The 25,515-nt window shown below is 45.2% G+C and overlaps 1 protein-coding gene across 2 annotated transcripts in view; it reads right to left on the bottom strand.

Annotated features, from left to right (window-relative positions):
- Positions 1-25,515, bottom strand: part of TNR (tenascin R) — a 761,475-nt gene that overhangs the window by 68,966 nt on the left and 666,994 nt on the right. For both annotated transcript variants that reach the window (XM_086956605.1, XM_086956613.1), the window contains exons 12-13: positions 23,061-23,327; positions 21,380-21,499 (exon numbers count right to left, since the gene is read on the bottom strand). In XM_086956605.1, the coding sequence (XP_086812731.1) occupies positions 21,380-21,499; positions 23,061-23,327 (387 nt within the window). The remainder of the gene's footprint in view (positions 1-21,379; positions 21,500-23,060; positions 23,328-25,515) is intronic.

Raw genomic sequence — 25,515 nt, 5'->3', positions numbered from 1 at the left:
CAACACCTCTTTACGGGCACTAAGGGCTGTTTAAATGCAGTTAAAAGTAAAAGCAAGAACTACCCAGCCCAGGTGTTAACTCTCTGCATTTCCACTCAAAAAAACACTTCTTTGTCTTCACAATGAGCCAGAACTGCTCCTAAGCATCCTTTACTCTTGCAGATTAACAGATAAGGCGCATTTGCCTTTCATTCAGGCAAGAAGCGGATAACGATCTCAATTAGCTGTCCCAGGATGGCTGTCGTTTTACAGGGACAAGTGAAGCTGGGGAATCTGCGACCCCCTTCCTAGGACTCCACGACCCCCCTGGGGATCGCGCCCCACAGTTTGAAGACCTCTGGTGTAGACGGTAACTTAAAACCTCCGTTTGTGGGTCTTCACCAGCACAAAGGGGTATGTAAGAGACAACCAGTAGCTGGCGCCCAATATGGCAAACCAAGTCACAGCTCCCAAAAGTGAGTGGTCCCCACAGTTACATGAAGTATGTAGAATATTCAATAATGTATGGAATAGGATGTAGTGCCAAATGCAGGTTGCCAAATTGCCTGAGGTTTCCACCGCGGTTATACGGAGTGAATGGTAGGCTCCATGTGGAAGAGAAGATTAAAGGATCAATACGGCATCCTGCAAAATATTTGATGCTGTTTCTATCGAACAAACAAATCGTCAGGGTTATCTCACTATTCGGCTCAATGGCAAAGAAACAATCCTCTCCGGTCTGCAGCTGACATGGTATAATGGCAATGGTTTAAAAATAGGTAAATTCACTTAACACTGGTCAGCTTATCGTCAGAAACCACGGACTCAACATTGATCCTACACCGACGATTCTCTCCCTCAACGATGAACCTACAGCCGTTAAGAGCAACTTCCACAATGGGATGAAGGACGTAGCTGCTTGGATGAAGAAGAGCTGCATCAAACTTAACTCCAACAAAACCGAAGTCCTCATCTTGGGTTTCACTCCCTCCAATTGGGGTGTCTCCTGGTGGTCAGCAGCACTTGGACCCCCCCACACCTACCGACCATGTACTCAACCTCTGCATCATCCTTGACTCCTGGCTGTCTATGAAATGCCAAATCAACACTGTATCGTCCTCCTGCTTCCACATGTGCTGCCTGCTCTAAAAGATCTTCAAATGGATCCCCTCAGTGTCCCAGAGAACAGTCACTCAGGCGCTCTTTAGCAGCAAGCTCGACTATGGCAACACACTGTACCCCAGCATAACCAAAAACCACCAAAAGAAAGGGCAATGCATTCAGAACGCCTCTGCCAGACTTATCCTGGACATTCCCAGCTGATGCCACATGTCCGGTCACCTAAGAGACCTCCACTGGCTTACAGTCAACAAAAGAATCCCCTTCAAGCTCCTCATGCACGCCCTCAAAACCCTCCACAACACCGGACCTGAAAACCTCAACCACCGCCTCTCCTTCTACACACCCACCAAAGAGCTCTGCCTCACCCATCTGGCCCTGGCCACTATCCCACGGATCCGCAAGACCTCGGCTAGAGGAAGATCTCTCTCCTACCTTGCTGAAAAGACCTAGAACTCCCTAACTCTGCATTTCCGGCAATCACTGCTACTGCCTCAATTCCGGAAGGACCTCAAGACCTGGCCCTTCAACTGAACTGCAGACCCCCCCCATCAGCACCTTGAGGCTCTTACGGTTGATTAGTCGCACTTTACAAGAACACCGATTGATGGATCGAGCTGAAATATATTTGATGAATCATAAACAGATTATGGTAACAAGCTGTACAGAAATGCCAATCATGATAAAAAAATGGGCAACAATGAAGTAAATGTACGATTTCCATAAGAAAAGCAGGGACATTGACAATAATGAACTAAAATCTCACAGAAGCAGTGGAAACACCATATACCACTTGGTTGAGAGTTCTGATCAAATTCCATCAATCTCCATGTGATGTTATTTTTCTACTGCGAGTGAGCAGGAAATGCAAGCTTGCGAGCGAGATTTGGCATATCCTATTTTCTAAGGGGGGCGGACGCGGGTGGTCGCGAGCATTCAGAGGGCTGCTGATCGAGTAGATTTGCTGCCGCTTGAGTAAAATTTCTACTCGAGTGGCCTCAAATCAACTTGAATGGCCGTGCACTCTTGCACAACATATGGCGTCGTTTGCGCTGATTTTTCAGACCTGCTTGCACTACTGGTGCTAAATTGCAGTACGAGCTGCATATTTTCCACCTCTTGGTGTAATTCCACAGAAGTTTTTATGTAACTCTTCTGAATTCTACCCACTACTAATTATGAAGACTTTTCTAATCAGATTTATCAATAGGAAGAATGAACACTTGTAGCTTCATAACCATTGGTTATACTTGAAACACCCTCATAAACGCCTTGATTTTAAATGCGGTCTATATCTGTTGTCCGCCCCTTGTCAGCGTTATGGCATAGTCATAGGGTGTTCAATAACGTGCTATATGCCAGCCTCATCCTGAGGCAACCTCCGGTCTGGGTAGCAGTGCCAAGAAATTGAAATTGCCTCCCCCAGGTAGTTTTGGGGCAGTAGGGGGAGGGGTGCTGGTGAACAGCAAAAGGTTCTTTGGGCTGCTTGGGCTGGGGGAGGGCTTTTGGGCTGCTTTTGGGCTCTGTTTGGGATGGGAGAGTATATGACTGGACATTTTGTGTCACTGCCCACCATTTTGGTGTGCAGTGACACAGCAGCTGGTTAGGCAGTTGGGGGCACAAGCTTTTTCCCACCCTCCCTCCCTGTTTTAGTGGGATTCCTTGGGATAGTTGTGGATTTTTTTGGGTCGTTTGAAGGGGTTTTGTTGGAAGATGGTGCAACAGTGGTTTTGTTGGTCACAGGGGGACGTTGGTGGTGTCGCTGGAACAGGTGCTGGTGCTGGGCTCGTGGTGGTGCTTCTCCTAGTTAAGGAAGGGAGGTATTTGCAGGAGGCCTGGACTGTTTTGGTAGGTGTTGGGGGACACTGAGGTCATTTACAGTTGGTAGGAAGGGGGGATGTTGCAGATGGGTTGTTGTATGATGTTGCAATGTTGGGGATCCGCTTTAGGGGTGGGGGTTGGGGGTTGTCAGGCAGTTGTTTATTTAATGAGATATAGTTTTGTGCGGCACAGGCCAAGGATGGAAATCTGTAGGGTGCACCTGATTCCAATAAAGCGGCCTTTATCACACCATTTCTTTGTCTGTGGTCAATGCTCCCCCCCCCTACTGGTGGGCCCCAAAGGGGTACTGCCGGGCGTGCACGGCTCTCGGGTCCTGATTCACGTGCGCATTTGTGTGTCTGTGTGCTCTATGTCTCTGTGTGTCTGAATGTGTACTGTGTCTGTATCTGTGCGTTGTGTATCTGTATGTGTGTGTCTGTATGTGTGCATGTGCTGTGTGTCTATGTGTCTCTGTAGGTGTGTGTGTTTGAAAATGCGTGCAACTATGTCTGTGTAAACACATAACTAGGCTGCACCAGTGCGTTTTAATCAATTCAGCTGCACAACGTCTTTGAGGCATGAACAAGGGCTTGTTTTTATGGCAAATTTAGCAGACAAGTCCAGTGAGCAAGTCCGGAAATTTAAAATGAGGCCACGTCTACTTGCAAAGTGAACAAGCATTTGCAATGCAATAGGTCTCGCAGTTGTGAGAGTTTGAGCTATTGGCATTGTAAATGGCAATGCCTTTTAATTATGTGTTGGTTTTTAAAACATAAATGAAAGGCATTGTCATTTACAATGCTAATAGCTTAATCTCTCGCAAATGCGATACTTATTGCATTGCAAATGCTTGTTATTCCACGTTGTGCCTTTTTTTGCCACCTACACGTCTTGTCTCCATATTTTACCCTTGTGAGTTCTGTGTCATCGCACAGTTTTCTTATCTTTCTTTTCCTCCTTCCTTCTCCCTATTTTCTATTTTGCTTTGGGTCAAAGGCTAATAATGAAAAATAAGTACTGGGCCCCAAAATGTAGTGCCTCCAGTGTCGACCACCTGCAAACACTGGCGCAAATTTATCATTGCTGGAAACTTGAACTTCTTTCTTTCAATATCCACTACTATTTGTCAGCACATCTCTCTGGGAAGTGGGATAGGTCAATGGGCTTTCTGCATGAGTTTACCAGTGACACCTAATTATACAGCACATTTTTCATTATCCCTCTGAGCATCTCTAGAGTGCCGTCCTGCACCTGCTCAAGCGTGGTGTCCCTAGGCAACATTCCAGCCTCAACTCAAAAGTCTTTCCTCCTGCAATGAAACCATCTCACACTATCCTGCAAAAGCAGAAAAGAAGAGAACATTATATATTAGAGTTAATGACAGAGGCTGATGTTTAACCCTCTACAACAGCAGATTTTAACCGTTTGACATCTCTGGACTGTCTTTGAGTCACCACTGAAACCCAGGGCCCCAGCCTAGGCAATGTTTATGATTTGAACGTTACAAAAATACAGAAACAATTGTCTCATTTCTAAAAGGCAAAGCGATATGCTAGGCTCTAGCATACCACTTTGTCTTTTTCGCTCCTAGAGCATACTCTATGTCAGCGCGTTCAGTGCTTCAATTGAGTTCCCCAATTGTCCATATTAGATTTTGCTGGCTCTAATTGTGCTGCTCCCATGAATTAATAATAATAACGACTTAAGTTTTAGGACCTGATTTAGATGTTGCTAAATCTGGTCCGGCTGTCTCTTTTCCAACGGTTTTCCTACCCACCAGCTTGGCAGTCCGCCCGCTGTATTTAGATGTTGGCGGTCCTTGGAGGGAAGACCGTCAGAGTCTTACCATCTCTGCCAGAATATTCCTCCTGCATCAACTGCGTCAGAGGCAGAGGTGGCTGCTGGAGGGAGTCCCACCAAGAATACTGCCAAGCCGATTACAATGTGCCTTTCAGTTGAGGAACTGTGGTGAGGAAATCTCCAAACTCAGGTTGGTGGCAGAAACGATGAAAAAGAGGTGAAAACGTACCTTTTTTCAAGTTTCCACTTCAGTTATCGTCTTGAACCCCATTGTCCAGGTCCTTCCTGTGCTGTTTCTATTTGGCCACGATGCTCAGCAACCCAGTTGTTGCTGCAATCTAAAGTAGGCTTCTGAGACTCTTGTCTCACTATGAATCGTGTGTTAACATTAGCTTTTGCCTCATGTATGTTTACATTGCCCTTACATACAATTTTTTTATGTGTCATGCGTAAGTGTTCATCTTACGAAAGGTAAAATGAATAGCATTATACAATCCCTATATATACATATTGATGATTCACAACATATACGTGTAGTGAGATATTTATAAGTAGTACTTACCTGTCTCCACTCCACCATAGCTTCACTTCATCAGCACTCAACTACCAGGGCACTGCTAGCACAATGGAAACATTTAAATTGGCTTGGCGCAATCCCGCCGGCCTGACGGCGAAGGAGTACTGTTATCCAGTTGCGAAGACGGCTGCCACTGCGGAAAGCAGTATTTGCTGCAACATCTAAATACAGTGGGTGGACCACCGTCAGCTTGACGGAGTATTTGGAACCACACTGCGGTGGGAAAACAGTAGTTCTGCAAAGATCTAAATCAGGCTCTTCGTTTCTAAGAAATTGTGCTATTAATTGTGAAGGATGTGAGTCCTTCATAAGTAATAAGCCCGCATTTGTCTTTTTACTCGGAACAAAATCCCCAATTGTACCACTTGACTCTCTCAGGGGAGCAAACCAGAAAAGTCCAATGCCTTCTCATGGGAGGTGCAGTGGACTAGTAACTCCAGCTGGTTGGTACACAACAACAAGACTCAATAAATCATTGTCCAGTCAGTGCTTTTAATTCTGAAAAGGAACGTACTTTTTGATCACACACCCTACTAAATACTATGCATTAATTACATATATGTATAATCAGGTAGATGTAAATTCCTTTGATGATGCCCTATTATCATCTAACACCCCTAGTGGGCCCTGAACCCTATAACCACACTATCCCCACTTCAGCTATACTAGATGTAATATCACAATATAAAAGGGTGTTTTTAGTAATAAAGAAGGCTTACTGGCTTTGTTAGGATGGAACCACATCAGTAAAAGCAGTCACATGTTATAATGTACGAACGTACCTTTGAAGTTAATGGGGAAAGTACCACTATGCAATATATTTTGTGACTCACAGTTGAAGTCAATGGAAGTAGTGCCAACAATCAAAGGATTCCTTATACTTTTACACCTTGCATTGTCAATGTTTGCATACTGTAAATAAAGCACTGAATTCTACAACATGTCTCACAGTCTTTCTCTCACTTTTATTACATTGCTACTGCAGTCTGTAAGGAAACAGGATATTAGTTGTGTGGCCTACACAAGCAATGGGTCCACCTTTGCTCTCCACTGGGAACCAAACACCCCATTGTAGAACTTGACTCTCTCAAGGTAGCAGAGCAGAGCAATCCAACAAGGCCTACTCAAGGGAGGTGGTGTGGGCTAGAAATCACAGCTCGCTGGCACACAATATAAACACTCAATAAACAATTGCTCCGTCTGTGATTTTTCTTTAGAAAAAGGGAAAGTACAATCATCACACACAGACTACTGAATACTACGCTGTCATTTACAAATATATACATATATAAGGTTGATGGAAGTACCTTTGATGATATTGTGTTATCACCTCTGACCCCCTAAAGGGTCTTATAAACACATCAGATAAGTCTATTGACTTGGTCAAAGGTTCAAGATCAACAAACCACATGTCAGAAGATCATTTCAGGAGTAAATGCAATAATCAAAATTACCATATGTAAATTAACTTATTAATGTTAATAATGCATATGCACTTTGATCAGTAATCACTGTCAACGTCATAGTATCAACAAAGCATTTAAAAGTGAACTTTACATCTCTGTGTGCTTTCGGTACACTTTCAAGTCATAAAAAAGGCAATCATACCCACATTACCCAGAGAGCATCACATTTTAATCACACAACAGGTAACCATAGACTTAGCACCTAGACGGTGTTGTACCACATGTCCCTTCTTTGGATACCTTCAGGCTACAATAACTGCAGCCATAGACTTAGCACCTAGAGGCCACTGTGCTCCCAGATGTATTGCATATGCTCCAGCCTGGAGAGTGCTTGAAACAACCAAAGAAGCCTGGGATGGTCTTCCTTTTTGTGACCCTTCCAACTTAGTGTTAGTATTTTTAAAATGCCTCCTTCAGCCATGGGGGGGGGGGAGAAGATGGGAATAAAGGGGGCGGGGGGGCTATGATGACTCTGCAGCCTCCCTGAACTCTTTTTTATGTTCTTGGCAACAGAAAATGTATTTCGGAAATTCGGGCCCTGCAGGGCATATGGAGCACTCCTGTGGAAGCATGCATACTGATGAGTGGCTCCGCTGCTTGTTTTTGCTCTGTATGGCCTTTCACCACACGGCGTAACCTTTTTAGTGTTTCCCTTTTTGGCTCTCCTTGGGGGGGCCCGGTCCTACCTCAGGAAGCCCACCCCAGGCTGCCCCTGGCGGTTCCCCACTTGGTCCGCACCTCTGGGTGAGGCCATGGGAGCCAGCAGTCTCTTCTTCCTTGTCCGCTCCTGTCGGCAGGGTGCAGTCTCTTTTGGTAGCCACCCGCTCCTTCCCAGACAAAGGCATGCGGAGCGGGGCCAGCGTGTAACAGTGGGAGGAGTGAGGCACTCCCCCTTCCTCCTTTCCCTTGTCAGGACCCAGTGTTAGGGATTCCAGGCCCCCATTGATGAAATCGGTCCTGGGGTTGGGATCCCTGGGCCCTCTTAACTCTGGGGAGGGAACTCTATGCACGCTCCCTCCCGAGGTTTAACACATTAGCACCTTCCTTGGGGAAACTCCAGAGTCCTAGCCCACCCCTGGGTTTGTACTCAGGCAGCGAAGCGGAATATATGATGAAATCCAGCGGGATAAAATCCCGCATACCATTATCCCGCATTTTTTATCCCGCTAAACCAAAAAAACGCAATACCATTATCCCGCAAACATTAACTCCACATATGCCTTTATCACGCATGCCATCACAACGCAAAGGCATGCGTGGTAAAGGCATATACTTTGTAAACATAGTATATATATATATATATATATATATATATATATATATATATATATATATATATATATATATATATATATATATATATATATATATATATATATATATATATATATATATATATATATATATATATATATATGTCCAAAACAAAGCTCAGGGCTTTGAAGCCGCACACCGCTGAAAGTTTGGTCACAAACCTTTATTTGCAAGCACACTGTATGCCCTCCAGTTGCTGTATCCTTCGGCCTGACGCGTTTCGATGCCTTTGTTCATCTCTTCAGAGGCCAGCACAGGGAAAGTTCTTTCGCCGCTCTACTCCCACAGCAATGCTGAATTAATTAGCCTCCGGTGTGCTGTGATGTTCACGTTTTTACCACAACTGCATGCTGGGAAGTGGAGTCTTTGTAGGCAGTGTTAACCCTCCAATGGGTCCCGTCCCTGTGCCTCAATTTAGGATTGTTTGATTAGCCCTCCAATGGGCCCCAGACGGTGTACAGTGTGCTTAAGTCCTGCTACTTCCAGCGCCAATACAGACGGGACATTACCCCCCTGCTGGTCCTTTCTTCGGTTCTCAGAGGTGCGTTGCTTCCACGGTCCGAGCAACCGTGTAAATATGTCCAAAACAAAGCTCAGGGCTTTGAAGCCGCACACCGCTGAAAGTTTGGTCACAAACCTTTATTTGCAAGCACACTGTATGCCCTCCAGTTGCTGTATCCTTCGGCCTGACGCGTTTCGATGCCTTTGTGCATCTCTTCAGAGGCCAGCACAGGGAAAGTTCTTTCGCCGCTCTACTCCCACAGCAATGCTGAATTAATTAGCCTCCGGTGTGCTGTGATGTTCACGTTTTTACCACAACTGCATGCTGGGAAGTGGAGTCTTTGTAGGCAGTGTTAACCCTCCAATGGGTCCCGTCCCTGTGCCTCAATTTAGGATTGTTTGATTAGCCCTCCAATGGGCCCCAGACGGTGTACAGTGTGCTTAAGTCCTGCTACTTCCAGCGCCAATACAGACGGGACATTACCCCCCTGCTGGTCCTTTCTTCGGTTCTCAGAGGTGCGTTGCTTCCACGGTCCCAGCAACCGTGTAAATATGTCCAAAACAAAGCTCAGGGCTTTGAAGCCGCACACCGCTGAAAGTTTGGTCACAAACCTTTATTTGCAAGCACACTGTATGCCCTCCAGTTGCTGTATCCTTCGGCCTGACGCGTTTCGATGCCTTTGTGCATCTCTTCAGAGGCCAGCACAGGGACAGTTCTTTCGTCGCTCTACTCCCACAGCAATGCTCGTGATCAAGAGGTTGTACCTCGAAACGCGTTGAGTAGGAGCTAAAATAAAAGCTCTTGGATAACTGCAAAGCTGGCCTGGACAGTCCTGTTTTGTATCGTGTGGAATTGATTTTGGGGATATATATATATATATATATATATATATATATATATATATATATATATATATATATATATATATATATATATATATATATATATATATATATATATATATATTATATATATATATATATATATATATAGATATAAAAAATCAAATTTTATAAATAAACTTTTTCCTCATTAAAATTAAATTATTTAAAATTATATTTTTATCTAAATAACTATTTAATATTTATTATATATATATATATATATATATATATATATATATATATATATATATATATATATATATATTAATTTTAAAATTAAAATTACCCTATAGACCCCCCAAAAAATATACCTTATCCCTTAAAATACCCCTGCACCCCAAAATCATAACCCACCCTTACTCCTTATAATACACCTGCACCCTTAAACAATAACCTATCCTGACCCTAAAAATACCCCTGTACCCCAAAACCCAAACCTACCCCTTTACACTAAAAATAACCCTGTACCCCAAAACCCAAACCTACCCCTGAACCCTAAAATACCCCTGTAACCCAAAACCCAAACCTTTCCCAGAACCCTTAAAAAGCCCTTGTACCCCAAAACCCAAACCTATCCCTGAACCCTAATTTCTAATTTCTAATTTAAAACATTTATAGAGCGCAGCGTGCACCGAACGGTTTCTTGGCGCTAGTGGAGGGTATTGGCTACAGAGACAAAGTAAGAACCAGTGGTAGAGCCGGGAAGGGAGGTTACACAGGGAAGGCCTGTTTAAAAAGAAACATTTTTAGTTCCTTACGGAAGGATACATAATGGGTAGCCGCACGAAGGTGGTCTGGGAGGGAGTTCCAGAAAGTGGGGGCTAAGGTAGAAAAGTTAGACCCACCCCACTTTTTGCGTCTGAAACGTGGGATTTGAAGGAGGGACTTGGAGGAGGAACGAAGTTCTCTGGGGGGAACGTATTCTTTTATTAATGAGGAAATAAAGGCGGGGCGGTGCCTTGACGGGCCTGGAAAACCATGCAGGCGGTTTTAAACAGGGAACGTTCCTTGACAGGGAGCCAATGGAGCTCCCTGAGGAGGGGTGTGGAGTGGTGGTAGCGTGGGAGACCAAAAACCAACCGAGCAGCTTGGTTTTGGACCATCTGAAGCCTCCTTAGACTGTATGCTGGTATGCCATTGTAGAGGGCGTTGGCATAGTCCAGCCGTGATATCACTAGAGCGGCCATGATCATTTTGAGTGCCTGGGGGGAAAAGAAACGAGCGACAGTGCGGATAGTTCGGAGGGTGAGGAAGCAGGAGGAAACTACAGAGCTGATTTGAGAGTGAAGGGTGAACTGATTATTCATTTTAACCCCCAGTGTTTTGACCATGGTGGAAGGAGTGGGGGCGGGACCAAGGGTTGGAGGCCAGAAGAGAGAGTTCCAGGGACTGGAAGTACCCCCGGTAAGAACCAACTCGGTTTTATCCGGGTTCAACTTGAGATGGTTGTGGTTCATCCAGTCCCTGATGAATGTCATGGTGTGCTGGAAGCTAGAGACAGAGAGGGGAGAGGAGGATAAGTCAAAGATGAGCTGGAGGTCATCCGCGTAATTGTACACGGTGACCTCCAGCTGCTGAAGAGCGAAAATGAGGGGAAAGATGTAAAGATTGAATTGTAGGGGAGACAAGGAAGAGCCCTGGGGGACACCACACGTGACGGGGAGTGGGGTGGTTGTGAAGTCTCCTAGCCGGACCGCCTGGGTGCGGTCCCTCAGGAAGGAGGAAAGCCACACCAGGGCTGATCCCTCAATTCCAGCCGCCCTGACACGGGACAGTAAGATGGTGTGGTCTACCGTGTCAAATGCGGCGGAGAGATCGAGGAGTACCAGCGCCTGGTGTTTGTTGTGATCCATACCCTTCCTGAGGTTATCCAGGACTGATACCACGACTGATTCAGTCGAGTGCCTAGGTCGAAAGCCAGCCTGGCGGGAAGCCAGTCCCCCATTAGCCTCTACGTGGGTGCAGAATACCGTGGTGACATAGCGCTCCAGCACCTTGCCCAGGTAGGGCAGCAGGGAAATGGGGCGGTAGTTGGCTGAGATGGTGGGGTCGGCGCCAGGCTTTTTTAGAATGGGCACTATGGTGGCTGATTTGAGCGCAGGGGTCACTACTCCCTGTGCTAGGGAGCTGTTAAGGAAGGTAATGGGGGGCTCAGGACAAGAGGAGTAGATATGTTGCAGGATTCGCGCCGGACAGATGTCTGCTGGAGAACCTGACTTTACTTTGGGGAGTATCTCCAGGAATACCTCTTCAGTGAGGGGAGGGATGAAGGTAAGAAGGTTTTGAATGGTAGGAGGAGAAGGGTCAACAAAGGCAGACGAGGGGGGGGGGGGTGTTGGCCTTAATGGTAGCGATCTTGTCGAGAAAGTAAGTATTTAATTGGTTGCATAGAGGCTGGGATGGGGGGATTTGAGGTGAAGCTCTATCGGAGTAGGCCAGGTCCTGCACTATGCCGAAGATCTCCCTGGGTTTATTTTCAGCAGACATTATTTTTGTTGAGAAATAAGAGGTTTTGGCGGCGAGGATTGCGGTCTTGTAATCGGCGAGTGATGAAAGATAAAGAGTTTTGAGTGAGGGACAGTAATTTTTTCTCCAGTGCCTTTCTGCCTGTCGAACGGACAGTTTTAGTTCTTTTAGGCGGTCATTGAACCACCTATTAGACTCCTTGGGTCGCCGGATGGAAATGCGACGCAGGGGAGCCACTGAGTCACAACCTCTAGCCAACCAAGTATTGATAGTGTTGGCTTGAGAGTCGGACGGAAGACCAGAGAGGGTCGGGGTAGAGTTCTGGAGGTGAGAAGTCAGTGTGGGAAAATCAACTCTGTTCCAATTCCGCGCCCAGGTGTTTTTTGGCGTGGGGGACTTTGGATACCGGGTTGAGAGAGATGGAGAAAGAAATAAGGGCATGATCGGACCAAGGACAGGGGGAAACCGTCACCGGGGAGACTGGAAGGTTGAGGGACCAGACCTGGTCGAGTATATGACCATGAGAGTGAGTGGGGACAGAGATGTGCGACACAAAATTCAGAGATGTGAGAGACTCAGTGAATTCTTTCGAGGCAGTGCACTCAGAAGGGTCCGAGGGCCAGTAATTGAAATCCCCTAGTACCAAGACCGATGCATAATTGACCACCATGTTGGCCAGTAGGTCTTGGAATGCCGGCAAGAACAGAGGCGAAGACTGGGGAGGGCGGTACATTAGGAGACAGGTGATGGGGGGGAGAAGGCGAGGGAGCGGACTGTAAGGAATTCAGTGGAAGGAATGGGGGGGGGGGGGATGGTTTGAAAATTTAGTTCCGACCGAGCGATTATCGCCACACTACCGCCAACCCTGCCTGCCGGGCGATCGGCACATAAGGCCACGTAGGAGGGGGGGAGGGTAGCCAAGAGAACGGGAAGGGAAGAATCACAGAACCAGGTTTCGGTCAAGAGCAGTAAGTCAGGCTTCTCAGAATCGAGCAGGACAAAGAGCTCATGATGGTGCTTGACCGCTGACCTGGTGTTAAGTAAGAGAATAGATAGCGACGGAGTAGGAGGAAGAGGGTGGGGTGGGGGAGGGCATTGTGGGGGAGAGGCGGGCAGAGAGGACGGCAGTGTAGGAGTGGAAGAAGGGACAAGCCGTAGTGAGATAATGTGCCTACGGACGGAATCTGAGAGTGGCCAATGGCCTTGGAGGGTGGTAAGCTCCTCAGAGGAGTATGAGATAAAATTGGCATGGAGTCGTGCCCCTAGCCCCGTCCGGCCGGGGACGGGCGCAGACGGGCTTGCCTTAGGCGCGCCTTCGGCGCGCAAACGGCGCGCCCGCTGCGCTTGTCCGCTGCGCGTTCTGTAGATGCACATTTGAAATAGGAGGCCTCAAGGGCGGGAAGGGGGCGTGGCCTAGCGGTGGGCGTGGCCAGTGGCGAAGGACGCCGGTGTGAGGGGTCACGTGAGCGCTAGATCCACTCCGTGATGCCCTAAAGTGCAAGAGTGCTTTCACAGGATTCAAGGTACAGTTTTAAAAATCAGCAAAGCTCAATAGAGAAACAAACAGCGTCTACCCCCGGCTTTTCGCCTCAGGGGACAACCCAACCGAGCGCTTGCGAGTCTGCGCTTATGAAGGGCGGGAAGGGGGCGTGGCCTAGCGGTGGGCGTGGCCAGCAGCGAAGGACGCCGGTGTGAGGGGTCACGTGAGTGCTAGATCCGCTCCGTGATGCCCTAAAGTGCAAGAGTGCTTTCACAGGATTCAAGGTACAGTTTTAAAAATCAGCAAAGCTCAATAGAGAAACAAACAGCGTCTACCCCCGGCTTTTCGCCTCAGGGGACAACCCAACTGAGCGCTTGCTAAAATACCCCTGTAACCCAAAACTCAAACCTTTCCCTGAACCCTAAATATACCCCTGTACCCCAAAACCCAAACCTATCCCTGAACCCTAAAAATACCCCTATACCCACAAACCCAAACCTATCCCTGAACCCTAAAAATATCCCTCTACCCCAAAAACCAAACCTACCCCTGAACCCTAAAAATACCCCTGTACCCAAAAACCAAACCTACCCCTGAACCCTAAAAATACCCCTGTACCACAAAACACAAACCTATCCCTGAACCCTAAAAATACCCCTATACCCCAAACCCAAACCTATCCCTAAACCCTAAAAATACCCCTGTACCCCTAAAACATATACGCCAACACCCCCAAACACAGCCTTAAAATACTCTTAAACCCCTAAAACATATACCCCTACACCCCCAAACTAAAACCATATACTTACCTTACACTTCAATATTAAAAACATATGCTTTTACCATTCATGCTTTTAGAACGAATTTCGTTATAAAAGCATGCGTGGTAAAAGCATATAAGAAAAAATGGCATGCGTTTTAACATTTTGCGGCCTGATAGTACTTTCGTGATTATGGTATGCGGCCTGAAGGTATGCGGGATGAAATATGCGGGAAGAAGGTGATGAACCAGCAAAGCGCCATCTGAGTACAATGTCAAAGGTCACCACCCTTTCACATGTCATAACTCGGGTCCCGTTTTACTGATTTGGGTGATCCTGGGCTCATTTTGCTCCTGGCGGCGAGCCCTAGCTACCTGGAGCCCTGTCATCTGGTCTCCCGGTCTCTAAAATTGCATACTCTGCAGAAAGCTATTTCCACTGGCTCCCTTCACCAGCCTTTGTCTTTTCTTTGCTCTGGAGCTCGTCTTCTCCTTGGTGCAGAAGCCCACTCTTCCCCCAACTAGTCCTCAGGTGTAAGGGGACCAGCTCCCCTGGTCCTGGGGAGAACTCCACTGGCCCTGGGGCCAACTGAAGTTAGAGTCCATAGACCAGATGAGGATTGGGGTTTCCTTCTTCCAAATGTCCATGGCTGCCGTCTCCAGTCTCAGTGTCCAGCAGAAAACCACAACCAAGAGATAGCTCTGCCTCTTGTACCAGACCTTTTAAGTGGGGGCAAAAGGTCCAGAAGTGAGGCACCTCTGGCCTATTCTGAGGTGCTACATCACCTCTCTGTCCTTGTTCCAAAATACCTGCACAGCCCGATGGAACATATCAAAATGCTGTCACCCAGCAGTCACTAGTCACATCTGTTCTAGGGGCCTCAGCTCTACTCCTTGCCGACATCACTGCCAGTGCCTTTCCCACCAAATATTCAAAGGGAGCCCCATTCTGTGTTGGCTCCAGAGGTAACTCCCTCTTTTAGTCAGTGGGCTGGACTGGCCCATCCCTGGTACAGTGTGACAGCTGATTGATTGATGCAAATCCTTCCTCTACATCCCTTTCCTGCTCAGGAGTTGAGTGAAGCACTGTTAATTGCCCCCTTAATGTGGGGAGGCCTTTGGTCCTGCTGCTGGAGAGAAATGTAATTAACTTGGCATAGCAGGGTGAAAAAAGACCTGGGCACCGATCCTGAGCTGAGGCAGAGACATATGACAATCCTGGGTGACAGATAAGCTGTACAGACATCTTCTTGGAACTCTGATATTTGGGTTTGGCATACAGATTCCACCCCAGTTCAATATTCCACTAGTCTCCGTAGGCCAAAGGCAAGCAAAGCTGCACTCTAAGGCAGTCTTCCCCATAGGTGTATAATGGAGTGTCACTGCAAACAAGACAGTAAACCACACTGCCTTTCCTTATGAGTGTACACTAACATTATGAGGCCTACACTAGGTCATTCTCCAATCCTGCAAAGTTCCCTCTGTGCCAGGCTACCTGTGCGCAGTCACTGGATTGCACACAACAGTGTTCTCCCATGCGCAGCCCTCACACGTGTGCAAATGTGTTCATATGTAACCTGCCAAGTGCCCCTTACTTATGCTGCATCGCATCGTCCTCATCTTACAAGGCGGACACTGGTGGTAAACACATGCAGCCCATCTACCATGAGTTTACCGTGGGTAAGTCACCAGTGGTGAGGCTCACCACAGTAAAAGGTCAAAACCAGGTGATTAAAAAGCAAAAAATATGAGGGGATTTGATGGGCCAAAGCCATCGCCTCACACAATTAATAGCACCAACCAGCTAACTAACTGATGGTCTCTTCCACCCCAAGTTCATGTACAAAACAGCCTTTCCAGGTTATGTATCGTGTAACCTGGGAGACCTAAGGTGAGTTTCCTGAGGAACCATTCTAGGGGCTTCTGCATGCTCTGCATCCCCCAAACATCCACTAAAACATTTTTACAAAAAGAAGGAGGGATTTGCTATATTCGATCTGCACATCAGCATTTGTCTCCTTGTAATTCACGAACAATATTTACGAACATACACCAATTTCTTAGTGCAACTATGGTATGAAAATGCTTATCCTCCTCAAGCATTAACCATGGACAATCCGCCCACCGAAGGTGTTATAGAATGTCACATCCATATACAAAAAAGAGAATCACATCAGTGTACATCATCAATAGTTTCTTTCATCCATGTGCAAATCGCATGCCAAGATACGATTTCTTAATCCAAAGTAGTCACGTAGTGTAGACACAAATACATTTTTAATTCTTTTTAAAACAAGGTTTTTCACAGCCGACGCGCGTTTCGCCCCATATGGGCTTTCTCAGGGCCGAAAAACAATTTGTACCTCACTCTGTCTACCAACGCTATTCTCATTCACAATTCCTTCACATGTGATCTATGCAATAAAGTTCAAAGTATTGTTTCACACTAGTAGAGGTGAACAGTCGTCCTCCTGTGTTGAAATTACGGAGCCATGATTAGTTCCAGCATCAAGCCGCAAGCGGCTTACGCGTACACGCGTAATTATCGGTCAGAGAGATTCTCTTTTTTGTATCCACTAAAACATTGGTGGTATCCTTTTTCCTTCATGGGGTACTGCAAATAGGCCCATGGCGGTATACACTCAAAATAGCGAGTTTTAAATATCGATTTGCATTAATATCGAATTAAAAATATAGTATGGACACAATATTGAATGGACAGAATATAGACTACAAAAATATCGAATAGAATAGTAGATTAATTGATAATGATGTTAATTTTTTCTAATTTATTTTCTGTTGCGGGTTGTGGGTTTATGGGGGAATGGGGTGGGAAGTAATTTAATTGTAATTAATTACATTTTTAAAATGTATTTATTGGTATTTATTTTTAATTAATTGTTAATTGTTTTTCAAATGCTAATTAATTAATTGTAAATTGGTAATGTTTTATTTGTATTTTTAATTGATTAATTATTATATTATATTAAATTGGTAATTATTTTTAATTAATTTGTAATTGGTATTAATATTTTTTTAATTAATATATGAATTATTTACTTTCCCTACTGTTGCACTCACTGGAGTGGAAATAGTAAATTTAACCCTTACGCTATTCAACGTTTTCCCTACTGTTACACTCTCTGGAGTGGGAATAGTAATTTTTACCACTTCGCTATCCAACGCTTTCCCTACTGTTGCACTCTCTGGAGTGGGAATAGTAATTTTTATCCCTACGCTATCCAACGCGTTCCCTACTGTTGCACTCTCTGGAGTGGGAATAGTAATTTTTACCCTCCCGCTATCCAACGCTTTCCCTACTGCTGCACTCTCTGGAGTGGGAATAGTAATTTTTACCTCTACGCTATCCAACACTTTTCCTACTGTTGCACTCTCTGGAGTGGGAATAGTAATTTTACCCTCCCGCTATCCAACGCTTTCCCTACTGTTGCACTCACTGGAGTGAGAACAGTAATTTTTACCCCTTCGCTATCCATCGCTTTCCCTATTGTTGTACTCTCTGGAGTGGGAATAGTAATTTTTACGCCTACGCTATCCAACGCTTTCCCTACAGTTGCACTCACTGGAGTGGGAACAGTAATTTTTACCCCTACGATATCCAACGCTTTTTCTACTGTTGCACTCTCTGGAGTGGGAATAGTCATTTCTACCCTCCCGCTATCCAATGCCTTCCGTACTGTTTCACTCTCTGGAGTGGGAATAGTAATTTTTACCCTCCCGCTATCCAACGCTTTCCCTACTGTTGCACTCTCTGGAGTGAGAATAGTAATTTTTACCCCTACGCTATCCAACGCTTTCCCTACTGTTGCACTCTCTGGAGTGGGAATAGTAATTTTTACCCCTACGCTATCCAACGCTTTCCCTACTGTTGCACTCTCTTGAGGGGGAATAGTAATTTTTACCTCTACGCTATCCAACACTTTCACTACTGTTGCACTTTCCGGAGTGGGAATAATAGTTTTTACCCCTACGTTATCCAATGCTTTCCCTACTGTTGCACTCTCTGAAGTGGGAATAGTAATTTTTAACCTCCCGCCATCCATTTTTTTCCCTACTGTTGCACTCTCTGGAGTGGGAATAGTAATTTTTACCCCTGACTATCCAATGCTTTCCCTACTGTTGCACTCTCTGGAGAGGGAATAGTCATTTTTACCCCTACGCTATCCAACGCTTTCTCTACTGTTACACTCACTGGAGTGGTAATAGTAAATTTGACCCTTTCCGCTATCCTACGGTAAAAATATCTTATACTTTTTATTATTATTACGTTCATATATATATATGTATTAATAAATCAATTTGTATGTTTTTTTTTTAAACGTACAATAATTATATATTAATTTTAAGGTTATTTAAGTATTTGAAGTATGCTTAAGTTAATTATATTTATTATTTCTTTATTTTTTAATTACTTTAAAGCATTTAAAAAAATTCGACTAACTATATTTTTTTTACATCGATATTTTTGATTAGATATTTTTGTACTTACTTGTTTGGAGATAGGAAGTTGTCATTTTGGCATTCTATATTTTTTACTCGATATTATGGTAGTTCTACATTTTTGTCATCGATATTGTTTAAGTGATCCGCCCATGGCCATAGGCTAATTTCTAGCCTGAGCGAGGGCTTATGGAGCAATCCCTGGCCTGCGGCATGCATATTAGTTGAGCAGTTTTCTTACACATTTAGCTGCTTCTCTTTGCGGCCCGCAGCGTTCAAAAAAAGGGTTTTCACTGGGTGTGTTTGCCCACTGGGCACCTGGGTGAGAACTCTTCATTTTGTTGGGGAAGCGTAGGGAGCCCACTCTCCCCCTTCCCAGCCAGCTCCCCACCTGGTCAACACTATTCCTGGTGCAGGCGCAGAAGCTAGCAAAATCCGCTTCTCCTGCCCGAGTCCTCATGGGTGGGTCGCTGTAGGTGCTGCTCTTCCCCCACTACCCCCAGTTTCTGGCGGAGAGCAGGAGGCAGCACAGGCGGACAGCAGGGGGCAGCTAGCCTGGGAAAGCCAGAGTGTGAGGGAACTTTCCTTGATGCCTCCTTTGTCCTCTTGTGTACCACTGGGATGGGGTTCCCTGAAACTCCTGAATTCCATACAGCACTGGGGATGGTATCGCTACGGCCGAAAGATGGTCGGGGCTGCACACACTTCCCTTCACTGTTAATTTTGAAAATATTGGGAATGCACTGGTTCCTGGGGGCTTGCCCCTCCATGGAGAAATTTGTTGAGGATGCAGTGAAGCACCTTGTGGTTTTGTTTGCCACCTTGTCTCCCAAGGCACCAGGCTTTGTCTCTATTTCCCAGCCCAGTAGGGCTGATTTCGACAATCTTCGGCTCATTTTGCTCCTAGCGGCATGTCCTAGCCACCAGGACGATTTTCTTTAGGCATCCTGCCCTGTAAAAGGGGCTCTTTTCATGGAGGATTGGATTTTTACTGCTTTCTCTGCCAGGCCTGTCTTCTGCCTGGACTCCAGGTGCTCTTTCCTGCTTGGGGTGCATCTTCCACAGCCACTCCACATCCAGCAGCAGAACACCCTCCCTGAACACTTCCCAGGTGTTAAAGCTTCCTGGATTCTTGAAGGGCAGCTGGGTGTCAGCGGAGTCAAGGGTTAGACCAAAGTAGCCCAGGAAAACCCTTGGGGTCTCCAGGAGAGCAAATTCCTGTTACTCAGGGGCATAAGGGTGACAAAGCCACCAGCCCTGTAAAGACCCATCCTAGTCCTGGGGGTCACCTGAAGTGAAAGTTCCATAGTCCATCCTCGCAGGGCATCAGGTGGATTCTCCTTCCAGCTGGGAGTTCTTTTGCTGTAGTGATTCCCAGTTCCAGCGTCTTCTCCTCTATCTCTCACTTGTGTAGGGGGTTTTTAAGTGGGGAGGAAAGTTCTGGAAGTCAGGAACCCATGGTTAATCCTAGAATTACAAATTATCCCTCCACCCCTGTCCCAAGCCTCCTGCACATCATTTTGGGACAATCCAATATGGCAACTTCAATTTGTCTGTGGAAAGAGTTTCTCTAAGACCCTAGGCTCTGCCCCCAGCTGGCACATCTACCTAATTCCCCAACCCCACTAGTACTTCATAGGTGAGCTCTCCTGTGTTGGCTCCAGAGGTCTGCCATCCTCCTTGGTTTCCGTGGTCCCGGTCGCCCAGCCTACGTGCAATGTGACACACAAATTAACAGATGCAGATTTCCACCCCATATTTTCCTGTCCCAGGAACTGGGTCTAGCACTGCTAATGGCTTTATTGTGTGGAGAGGCCTTTGATCATCCTGCTAGAGAGTAGAGTAAGCAACTCAGGCAAAGACCTGGAATCTGATTATGAGATGAGCCAAGTAAGTATGATAATCCTTAAATTGCTATAAGGAGTGCAGGTATGATGTCAGGGACTAGAAATCTACTCAGGTACATGTTTACTGCTAGACAGATACCTCACTGGACCCTATAGGCCTAAGTGGGGCAAAACTGTACCTTAGTGCAGATTTCTCTTATATTGTATAATATAGTGTAAGTACACTAGACCTTTAGTAAGCACTATGGACTTACACTATAAATGTCCACTTACATCATAAGGCCTACGCCAGGTCAGTAACACCCCTTGGAAAGTCTCTTCTGTGATAGACTACCTGTGCCCAGATACCAGGCTGTGCAAGATGATAGTCACACAAGCAGCCACATACTAGCACATGTGTCTGCACACATGTTCACATATAACCAGCCCAGAGCCTCTAGCCCTAGTTGGGCAGCAGCAACCTTATCTCGAAAGACAGACACTGTTGTTTAGCACATTCAGTTCATTTACCATAAATTCACAGTGAGGGAGACTCTGGTAGTGAGGCTCACTCTCCGTAAAAGACCAAAAACCAGGTATCATAAGTGAACAATGCAGGGGGATTAAATAGGCAAACCCCACTTTGCAGGAGCCTCTAATTTCAAACTCTTTCCAAAGTAAAAAGCATGTTAAAAATGATAACTTTCAATTTTCCTTTTTTTGTAATTGTATACTTTAATATTTACTATTGTTTAATTTTATAAACAATCATAGACCACCTGAAAAGGCGTTGGTGCTCTCTAGGGCTCTGCAGCCTACTGGTTAAGAACCACTGCTACGCAGGTTTGTAGTAGAAAGAGATGACGATGTTTGCTGACACTTAGAAATACTGGACATAGAAAGAGTTATACACTGTGGGCTTACCTTGAGCTGACTGGAAGGACAAGCGGTAGTGGTCAAAGGAAGTTATGGGAGGGCTCCAGGTGATAGTGGCCGACTCCTCTGTCACGTTGCCCACGACAAGGTCCCTTGGTGGATCCATCCCTGCAGGATCCAGTTGCACAAGAAACCAAGAAGGATCAATCAAGTTCATTAGGATATCGATAGCAGAAGCTGAAGACATTGTATTGTACTGTAGCATTTATACAGTGCTTCACATTTGCTTGTGGGACACAGCTGCACATTTTCAGAAGGGTAGCACGATACACCATGGGGGAGTGCATGGGTGTTTTATATGCTGTGATCTTATGCTGGAGGATTAATAGTGTTGCACATGAGTGATTAAAGAGGTGCTTTTATCTTGTCTTGTGGTGCAAACCCTATCAGTGCAATGGGAGAAAGGCACAGACAATATAATTGGACTAAGCTGGTGGTTATAATTCACTCTGCAGATCCTGTGTCAGCCTTCATGGTCTACATTATGTTAGAAGCAGTTAGCTAGCTGGGTGGTCTGTGGTTTAAGTAGTCCAATTTTGCTGTAGGGGCCAGGAAGACTAAAACATAATGGCAGCTGCATAACCCCATCTCAACCAAAGGGGCAGTACTGAACTGGGTGCATATAGACCAAAAGAAGGAGGGTATGTGAGAAGGCTCAGTTCTCCATATTGTAACATGTGCTAGGCAAAGAAACTGTCAAAGGAAAAGAATAATGGCAAATGAACAGGAATGGGATGTGAGATGGTGACATAACAAGTAGTCATGCACCTTTTTAAAGACAGGGATATTGCCTATTGCTGTACAAATACACCTCACAAGCGAGGAAAGTAGGAGAAGACCAATCAAGCTTTGCAGCCTAATCAGAAACTTCTACAATTTCATATCCTCCTGCTAGGCCAAACGAGTTCAAAATGTTGAGCCGGCATTCACTCCCCAAGCTCTTCTCAAGTCCCCGACGGCTAACAAAAGCAGATAAGCACCATCCAGGTCATGACTCAGACTGTAGACAGACCTACCCCATGCACATGTGAGGGTGGGAGGTGAAGCGCTTGATAGGTTGCAACCCCTACAGCACTAGAATGAATAATCGAATCCCATTTTACTTTCTATAATCGCCCCTCCACTCTGGCAATATAGCTTGGTACTGAATGGGTGGAATGTTTACTTCTTGATCATGATTAAATTAATGGTTGGTGAGGTAGTGGCCTTTCAGTATTACTGTCTGCCAAAGTTATTCTAATGAGGGTCACTGGGTGGGGTCCACTGTGGCAATCTCTTCAAAGAGGTCTTTGCATGTAGACGCATGAGTGCCACGTGGTTATGCTGTGGTGTTTATATGGGTAAATTGTAGGATTGCTCCAGTGACTAGCATGGAATAGCAGAGATAGAGCTAAGAGTCGAAAACCATGGGCCATGCGCTGCATGACTGAGGTGCATTGACAGAGGGCTGCATTGGACTCAATACTGAAGAAGCTGAACCTGTAGCACAGGATTGAGGTGCACTGATAGATCCATGCAGAGTTCAGATTCCCTTTTAATATGGACTGGGCAGTTTGATGGCCAAGCTAGTTAACCGGAAAACAACGCATAGATGTTCCATCCTGGCATTTACTTCTTGTGCCAATAGCAGACCCTTGATTCGCAAAGACCAAGGTCATTCTTTGCTTACCTGTTGTGACTGAGCCCACCACGGGCTCTGAGGTGACTACCCCATGCACGGCCACCAGTGCCACCATGTACTCCGTGGAAGGTCGTAGGCCTGTGAGAATGTTGTGTCTCTGGGAGGCGTCCACTGTGACCTGCAGGGCCTCCCCGTGCTCTTTGGGGTTGTAGCTGAGGAGGAAATGGTCTGCAGGAGGTGAGGGATCGGTCCAGGACACATTCACACTTGAGGAAGTGATACGAGAGAAGTGCAGCAGCGTGATTGGCCGGAACCCTGAAAAACAAAGGAAGTGATTCTTGTAACCAAGGTAACAGTTGCATAACAATCTTCATGAACCTTCTGCTTGTCTGAGCCCCAACACTCCAAAGGTACTTTGAGGTTCTGGATTTATACTGGCAAAAAATTAGATCTAACACAGTAATTGCTACACAGATGAAAAGGAGGGAACGGGTAAGTAGGATTTTGTCTTAAATTAGGATTTTGTCTTAAGTTAAACTTAAGTTTGTCTTATGTTTAACTTAAGACAGAATCCTAATTTAAGACAAAATCCTAACTTAAAACAAAATCCTAACTTAAGACAGAACCTAATTTAAGACAAAATCCTAATTTAAGACTACTAAATGCCTTCTGTGAATACCAAAAGTAGTAAATTTAGGATTTTGTCGTAAATTAGTTCTGTGAATCGGCCCCGCAGAGTCTTCGCACATGTAAGTATACGTTTTAGTAGCAAATCTTGGAGAGATATGCATGACTGGCTGAAGAAAAGCATCAGTCTTTTTACAATACTGTATGGGATTAGTTAGGAGTAAGAGAGGTTTAGGAAGGTTCAGGAAGGGGTTGGTTCAGGGAGGGGTGTCACCCACTCAGGCAAGAGTAAGGCAATTGTATGGAAGGAATGGAGACATGTAACTTACACTTTTGTAGTTAATTTACTCTCATAGCTGCTAGTGAATACCCAAAGCTAGTAAACTGAGTCAACAGAGTACATTTCTCAAAAGTGTAAGTTGCCTTTGTGAATCAGGCCCACAATGTGGCTATAATCACTAAGCAGCAACACTGTGCAGGTCATGATTGAAACAGGAGTACTGCTTTGTGAGTAATGCTTAATAAAAAGCAGTATTGTGTGTACTCTTAAAATGCTAGACTCCAAACCAAGGCACAAAATATTTTAAATTGGCAACTTTGCAGAAATGCTGTTGAGGATAAAATGTAATATATATATATCTTGGTTCTGTGCTATCATAATGCGGATGCTGCACAAATGAAAGAAAAGCAAATAACTGGATACCTCTTAATAGGCTCTTTGTCATGAGGGTGAGTTTTACTCAGAGGTATTACACATGAAGTGCCTAGAATACTGTTCATGTAGTTTGAGATTCCCATGACAAATACAATCATCATCATGCAAACTACTACAGACTAAAACAAGCATTTGCAATGCAATAGGACTCGCATTTACACGAGTTTGAGCTATTGGCATTGGGAATGTCACCGATATAGTGCTTCCTACATTTGAGCAGCCTATATTTCTTACAATTTTACGATCAAAGACAGTAAGTGTGGTTTTTTAACTTAAAGCTTTTCTGTTCATGAGTAACCAGATAAGGCTTACTAATATCAGCCGCTGGCGGTGTTTGTCAGCAGTGTTCAGTTGACATTCATACACTTGGTAAGGTTACATCAGACTTTATTGTTTTGTATATGTAAATTGGGGGATCCTTACTGGTCTTTAAACTTTTTCCCTCGGACCCTTCCATCCTGTTTTGTATTCTTGAGCAAATGTTCTACACATATAAAGCACCAGCCTGGATATGGAGGACGACTTCATGACACATGCAGTGATCAGAGGTTGAGTTCGAATCTTGTTACGGTCAACTCAGATTTCCTCACATGTGTGGTTGGTAATTTCAGTGCATCTCAATTTGGTAATTGTAAAATCTGTTATTTACATTGCTTACAAACTGTAAAAGTATGGGGTGATATGCTATACATTATTACATACATTTTCAATTGGCAATGTTGTATATAGGTGCAATACAATATCTTTTGGTTTCCTTCAGACTCTATCGGGTCTCTCGTAAATGGATAGTTAACATTTTAATGCAGTTTCTTTATTGCATTTTTCCACAGCAGGTTTACTTTTCATACACAAGGGCATGTTGTAAACTGACTTACTCACAGAGCCACGCCTTGGTGTTTCACATAACCAGATTAAAAAGCACCATCAGGTGGAGTTGGGCTACAAATGACAGGAGACCTGTTTCATCCCACAGCAAAATATACTGTGTATTGTCCGAAACCGGAGACATGGTATATCTGTGATCCAGCACTGTACTTTGTACCATGTTAATGGTTTGAATCCCTTTTTTTAATGACACATGTTGTCGCAAGGGAAAGCTGTGGCTGCGTTGTTTTACAACTTCTTGGATAACTTGGGCACCAAGGGTGATAGAAAGCTGGA

The sequence above is a fragment of the Lissotriton vulgaris genome, chromosome 1_1 (genome assembly GCF_964263255.1).
Source record: "Lissotriton vulgaris chromosome 1_1, aLisVul1.2, whole genome shotgun sequence".
In the NCBI taxonomy this organism is placed as follows: domain Eukaryota; kingdom Metazoa; phylum Chordata; class Amphibia; order Caudata; family Salamandridae; genus Lissotriton; species Lissotriton vulgaris.
This window is presented reverse-complemented; position numbering and strand designations above follow the sequence as displayed.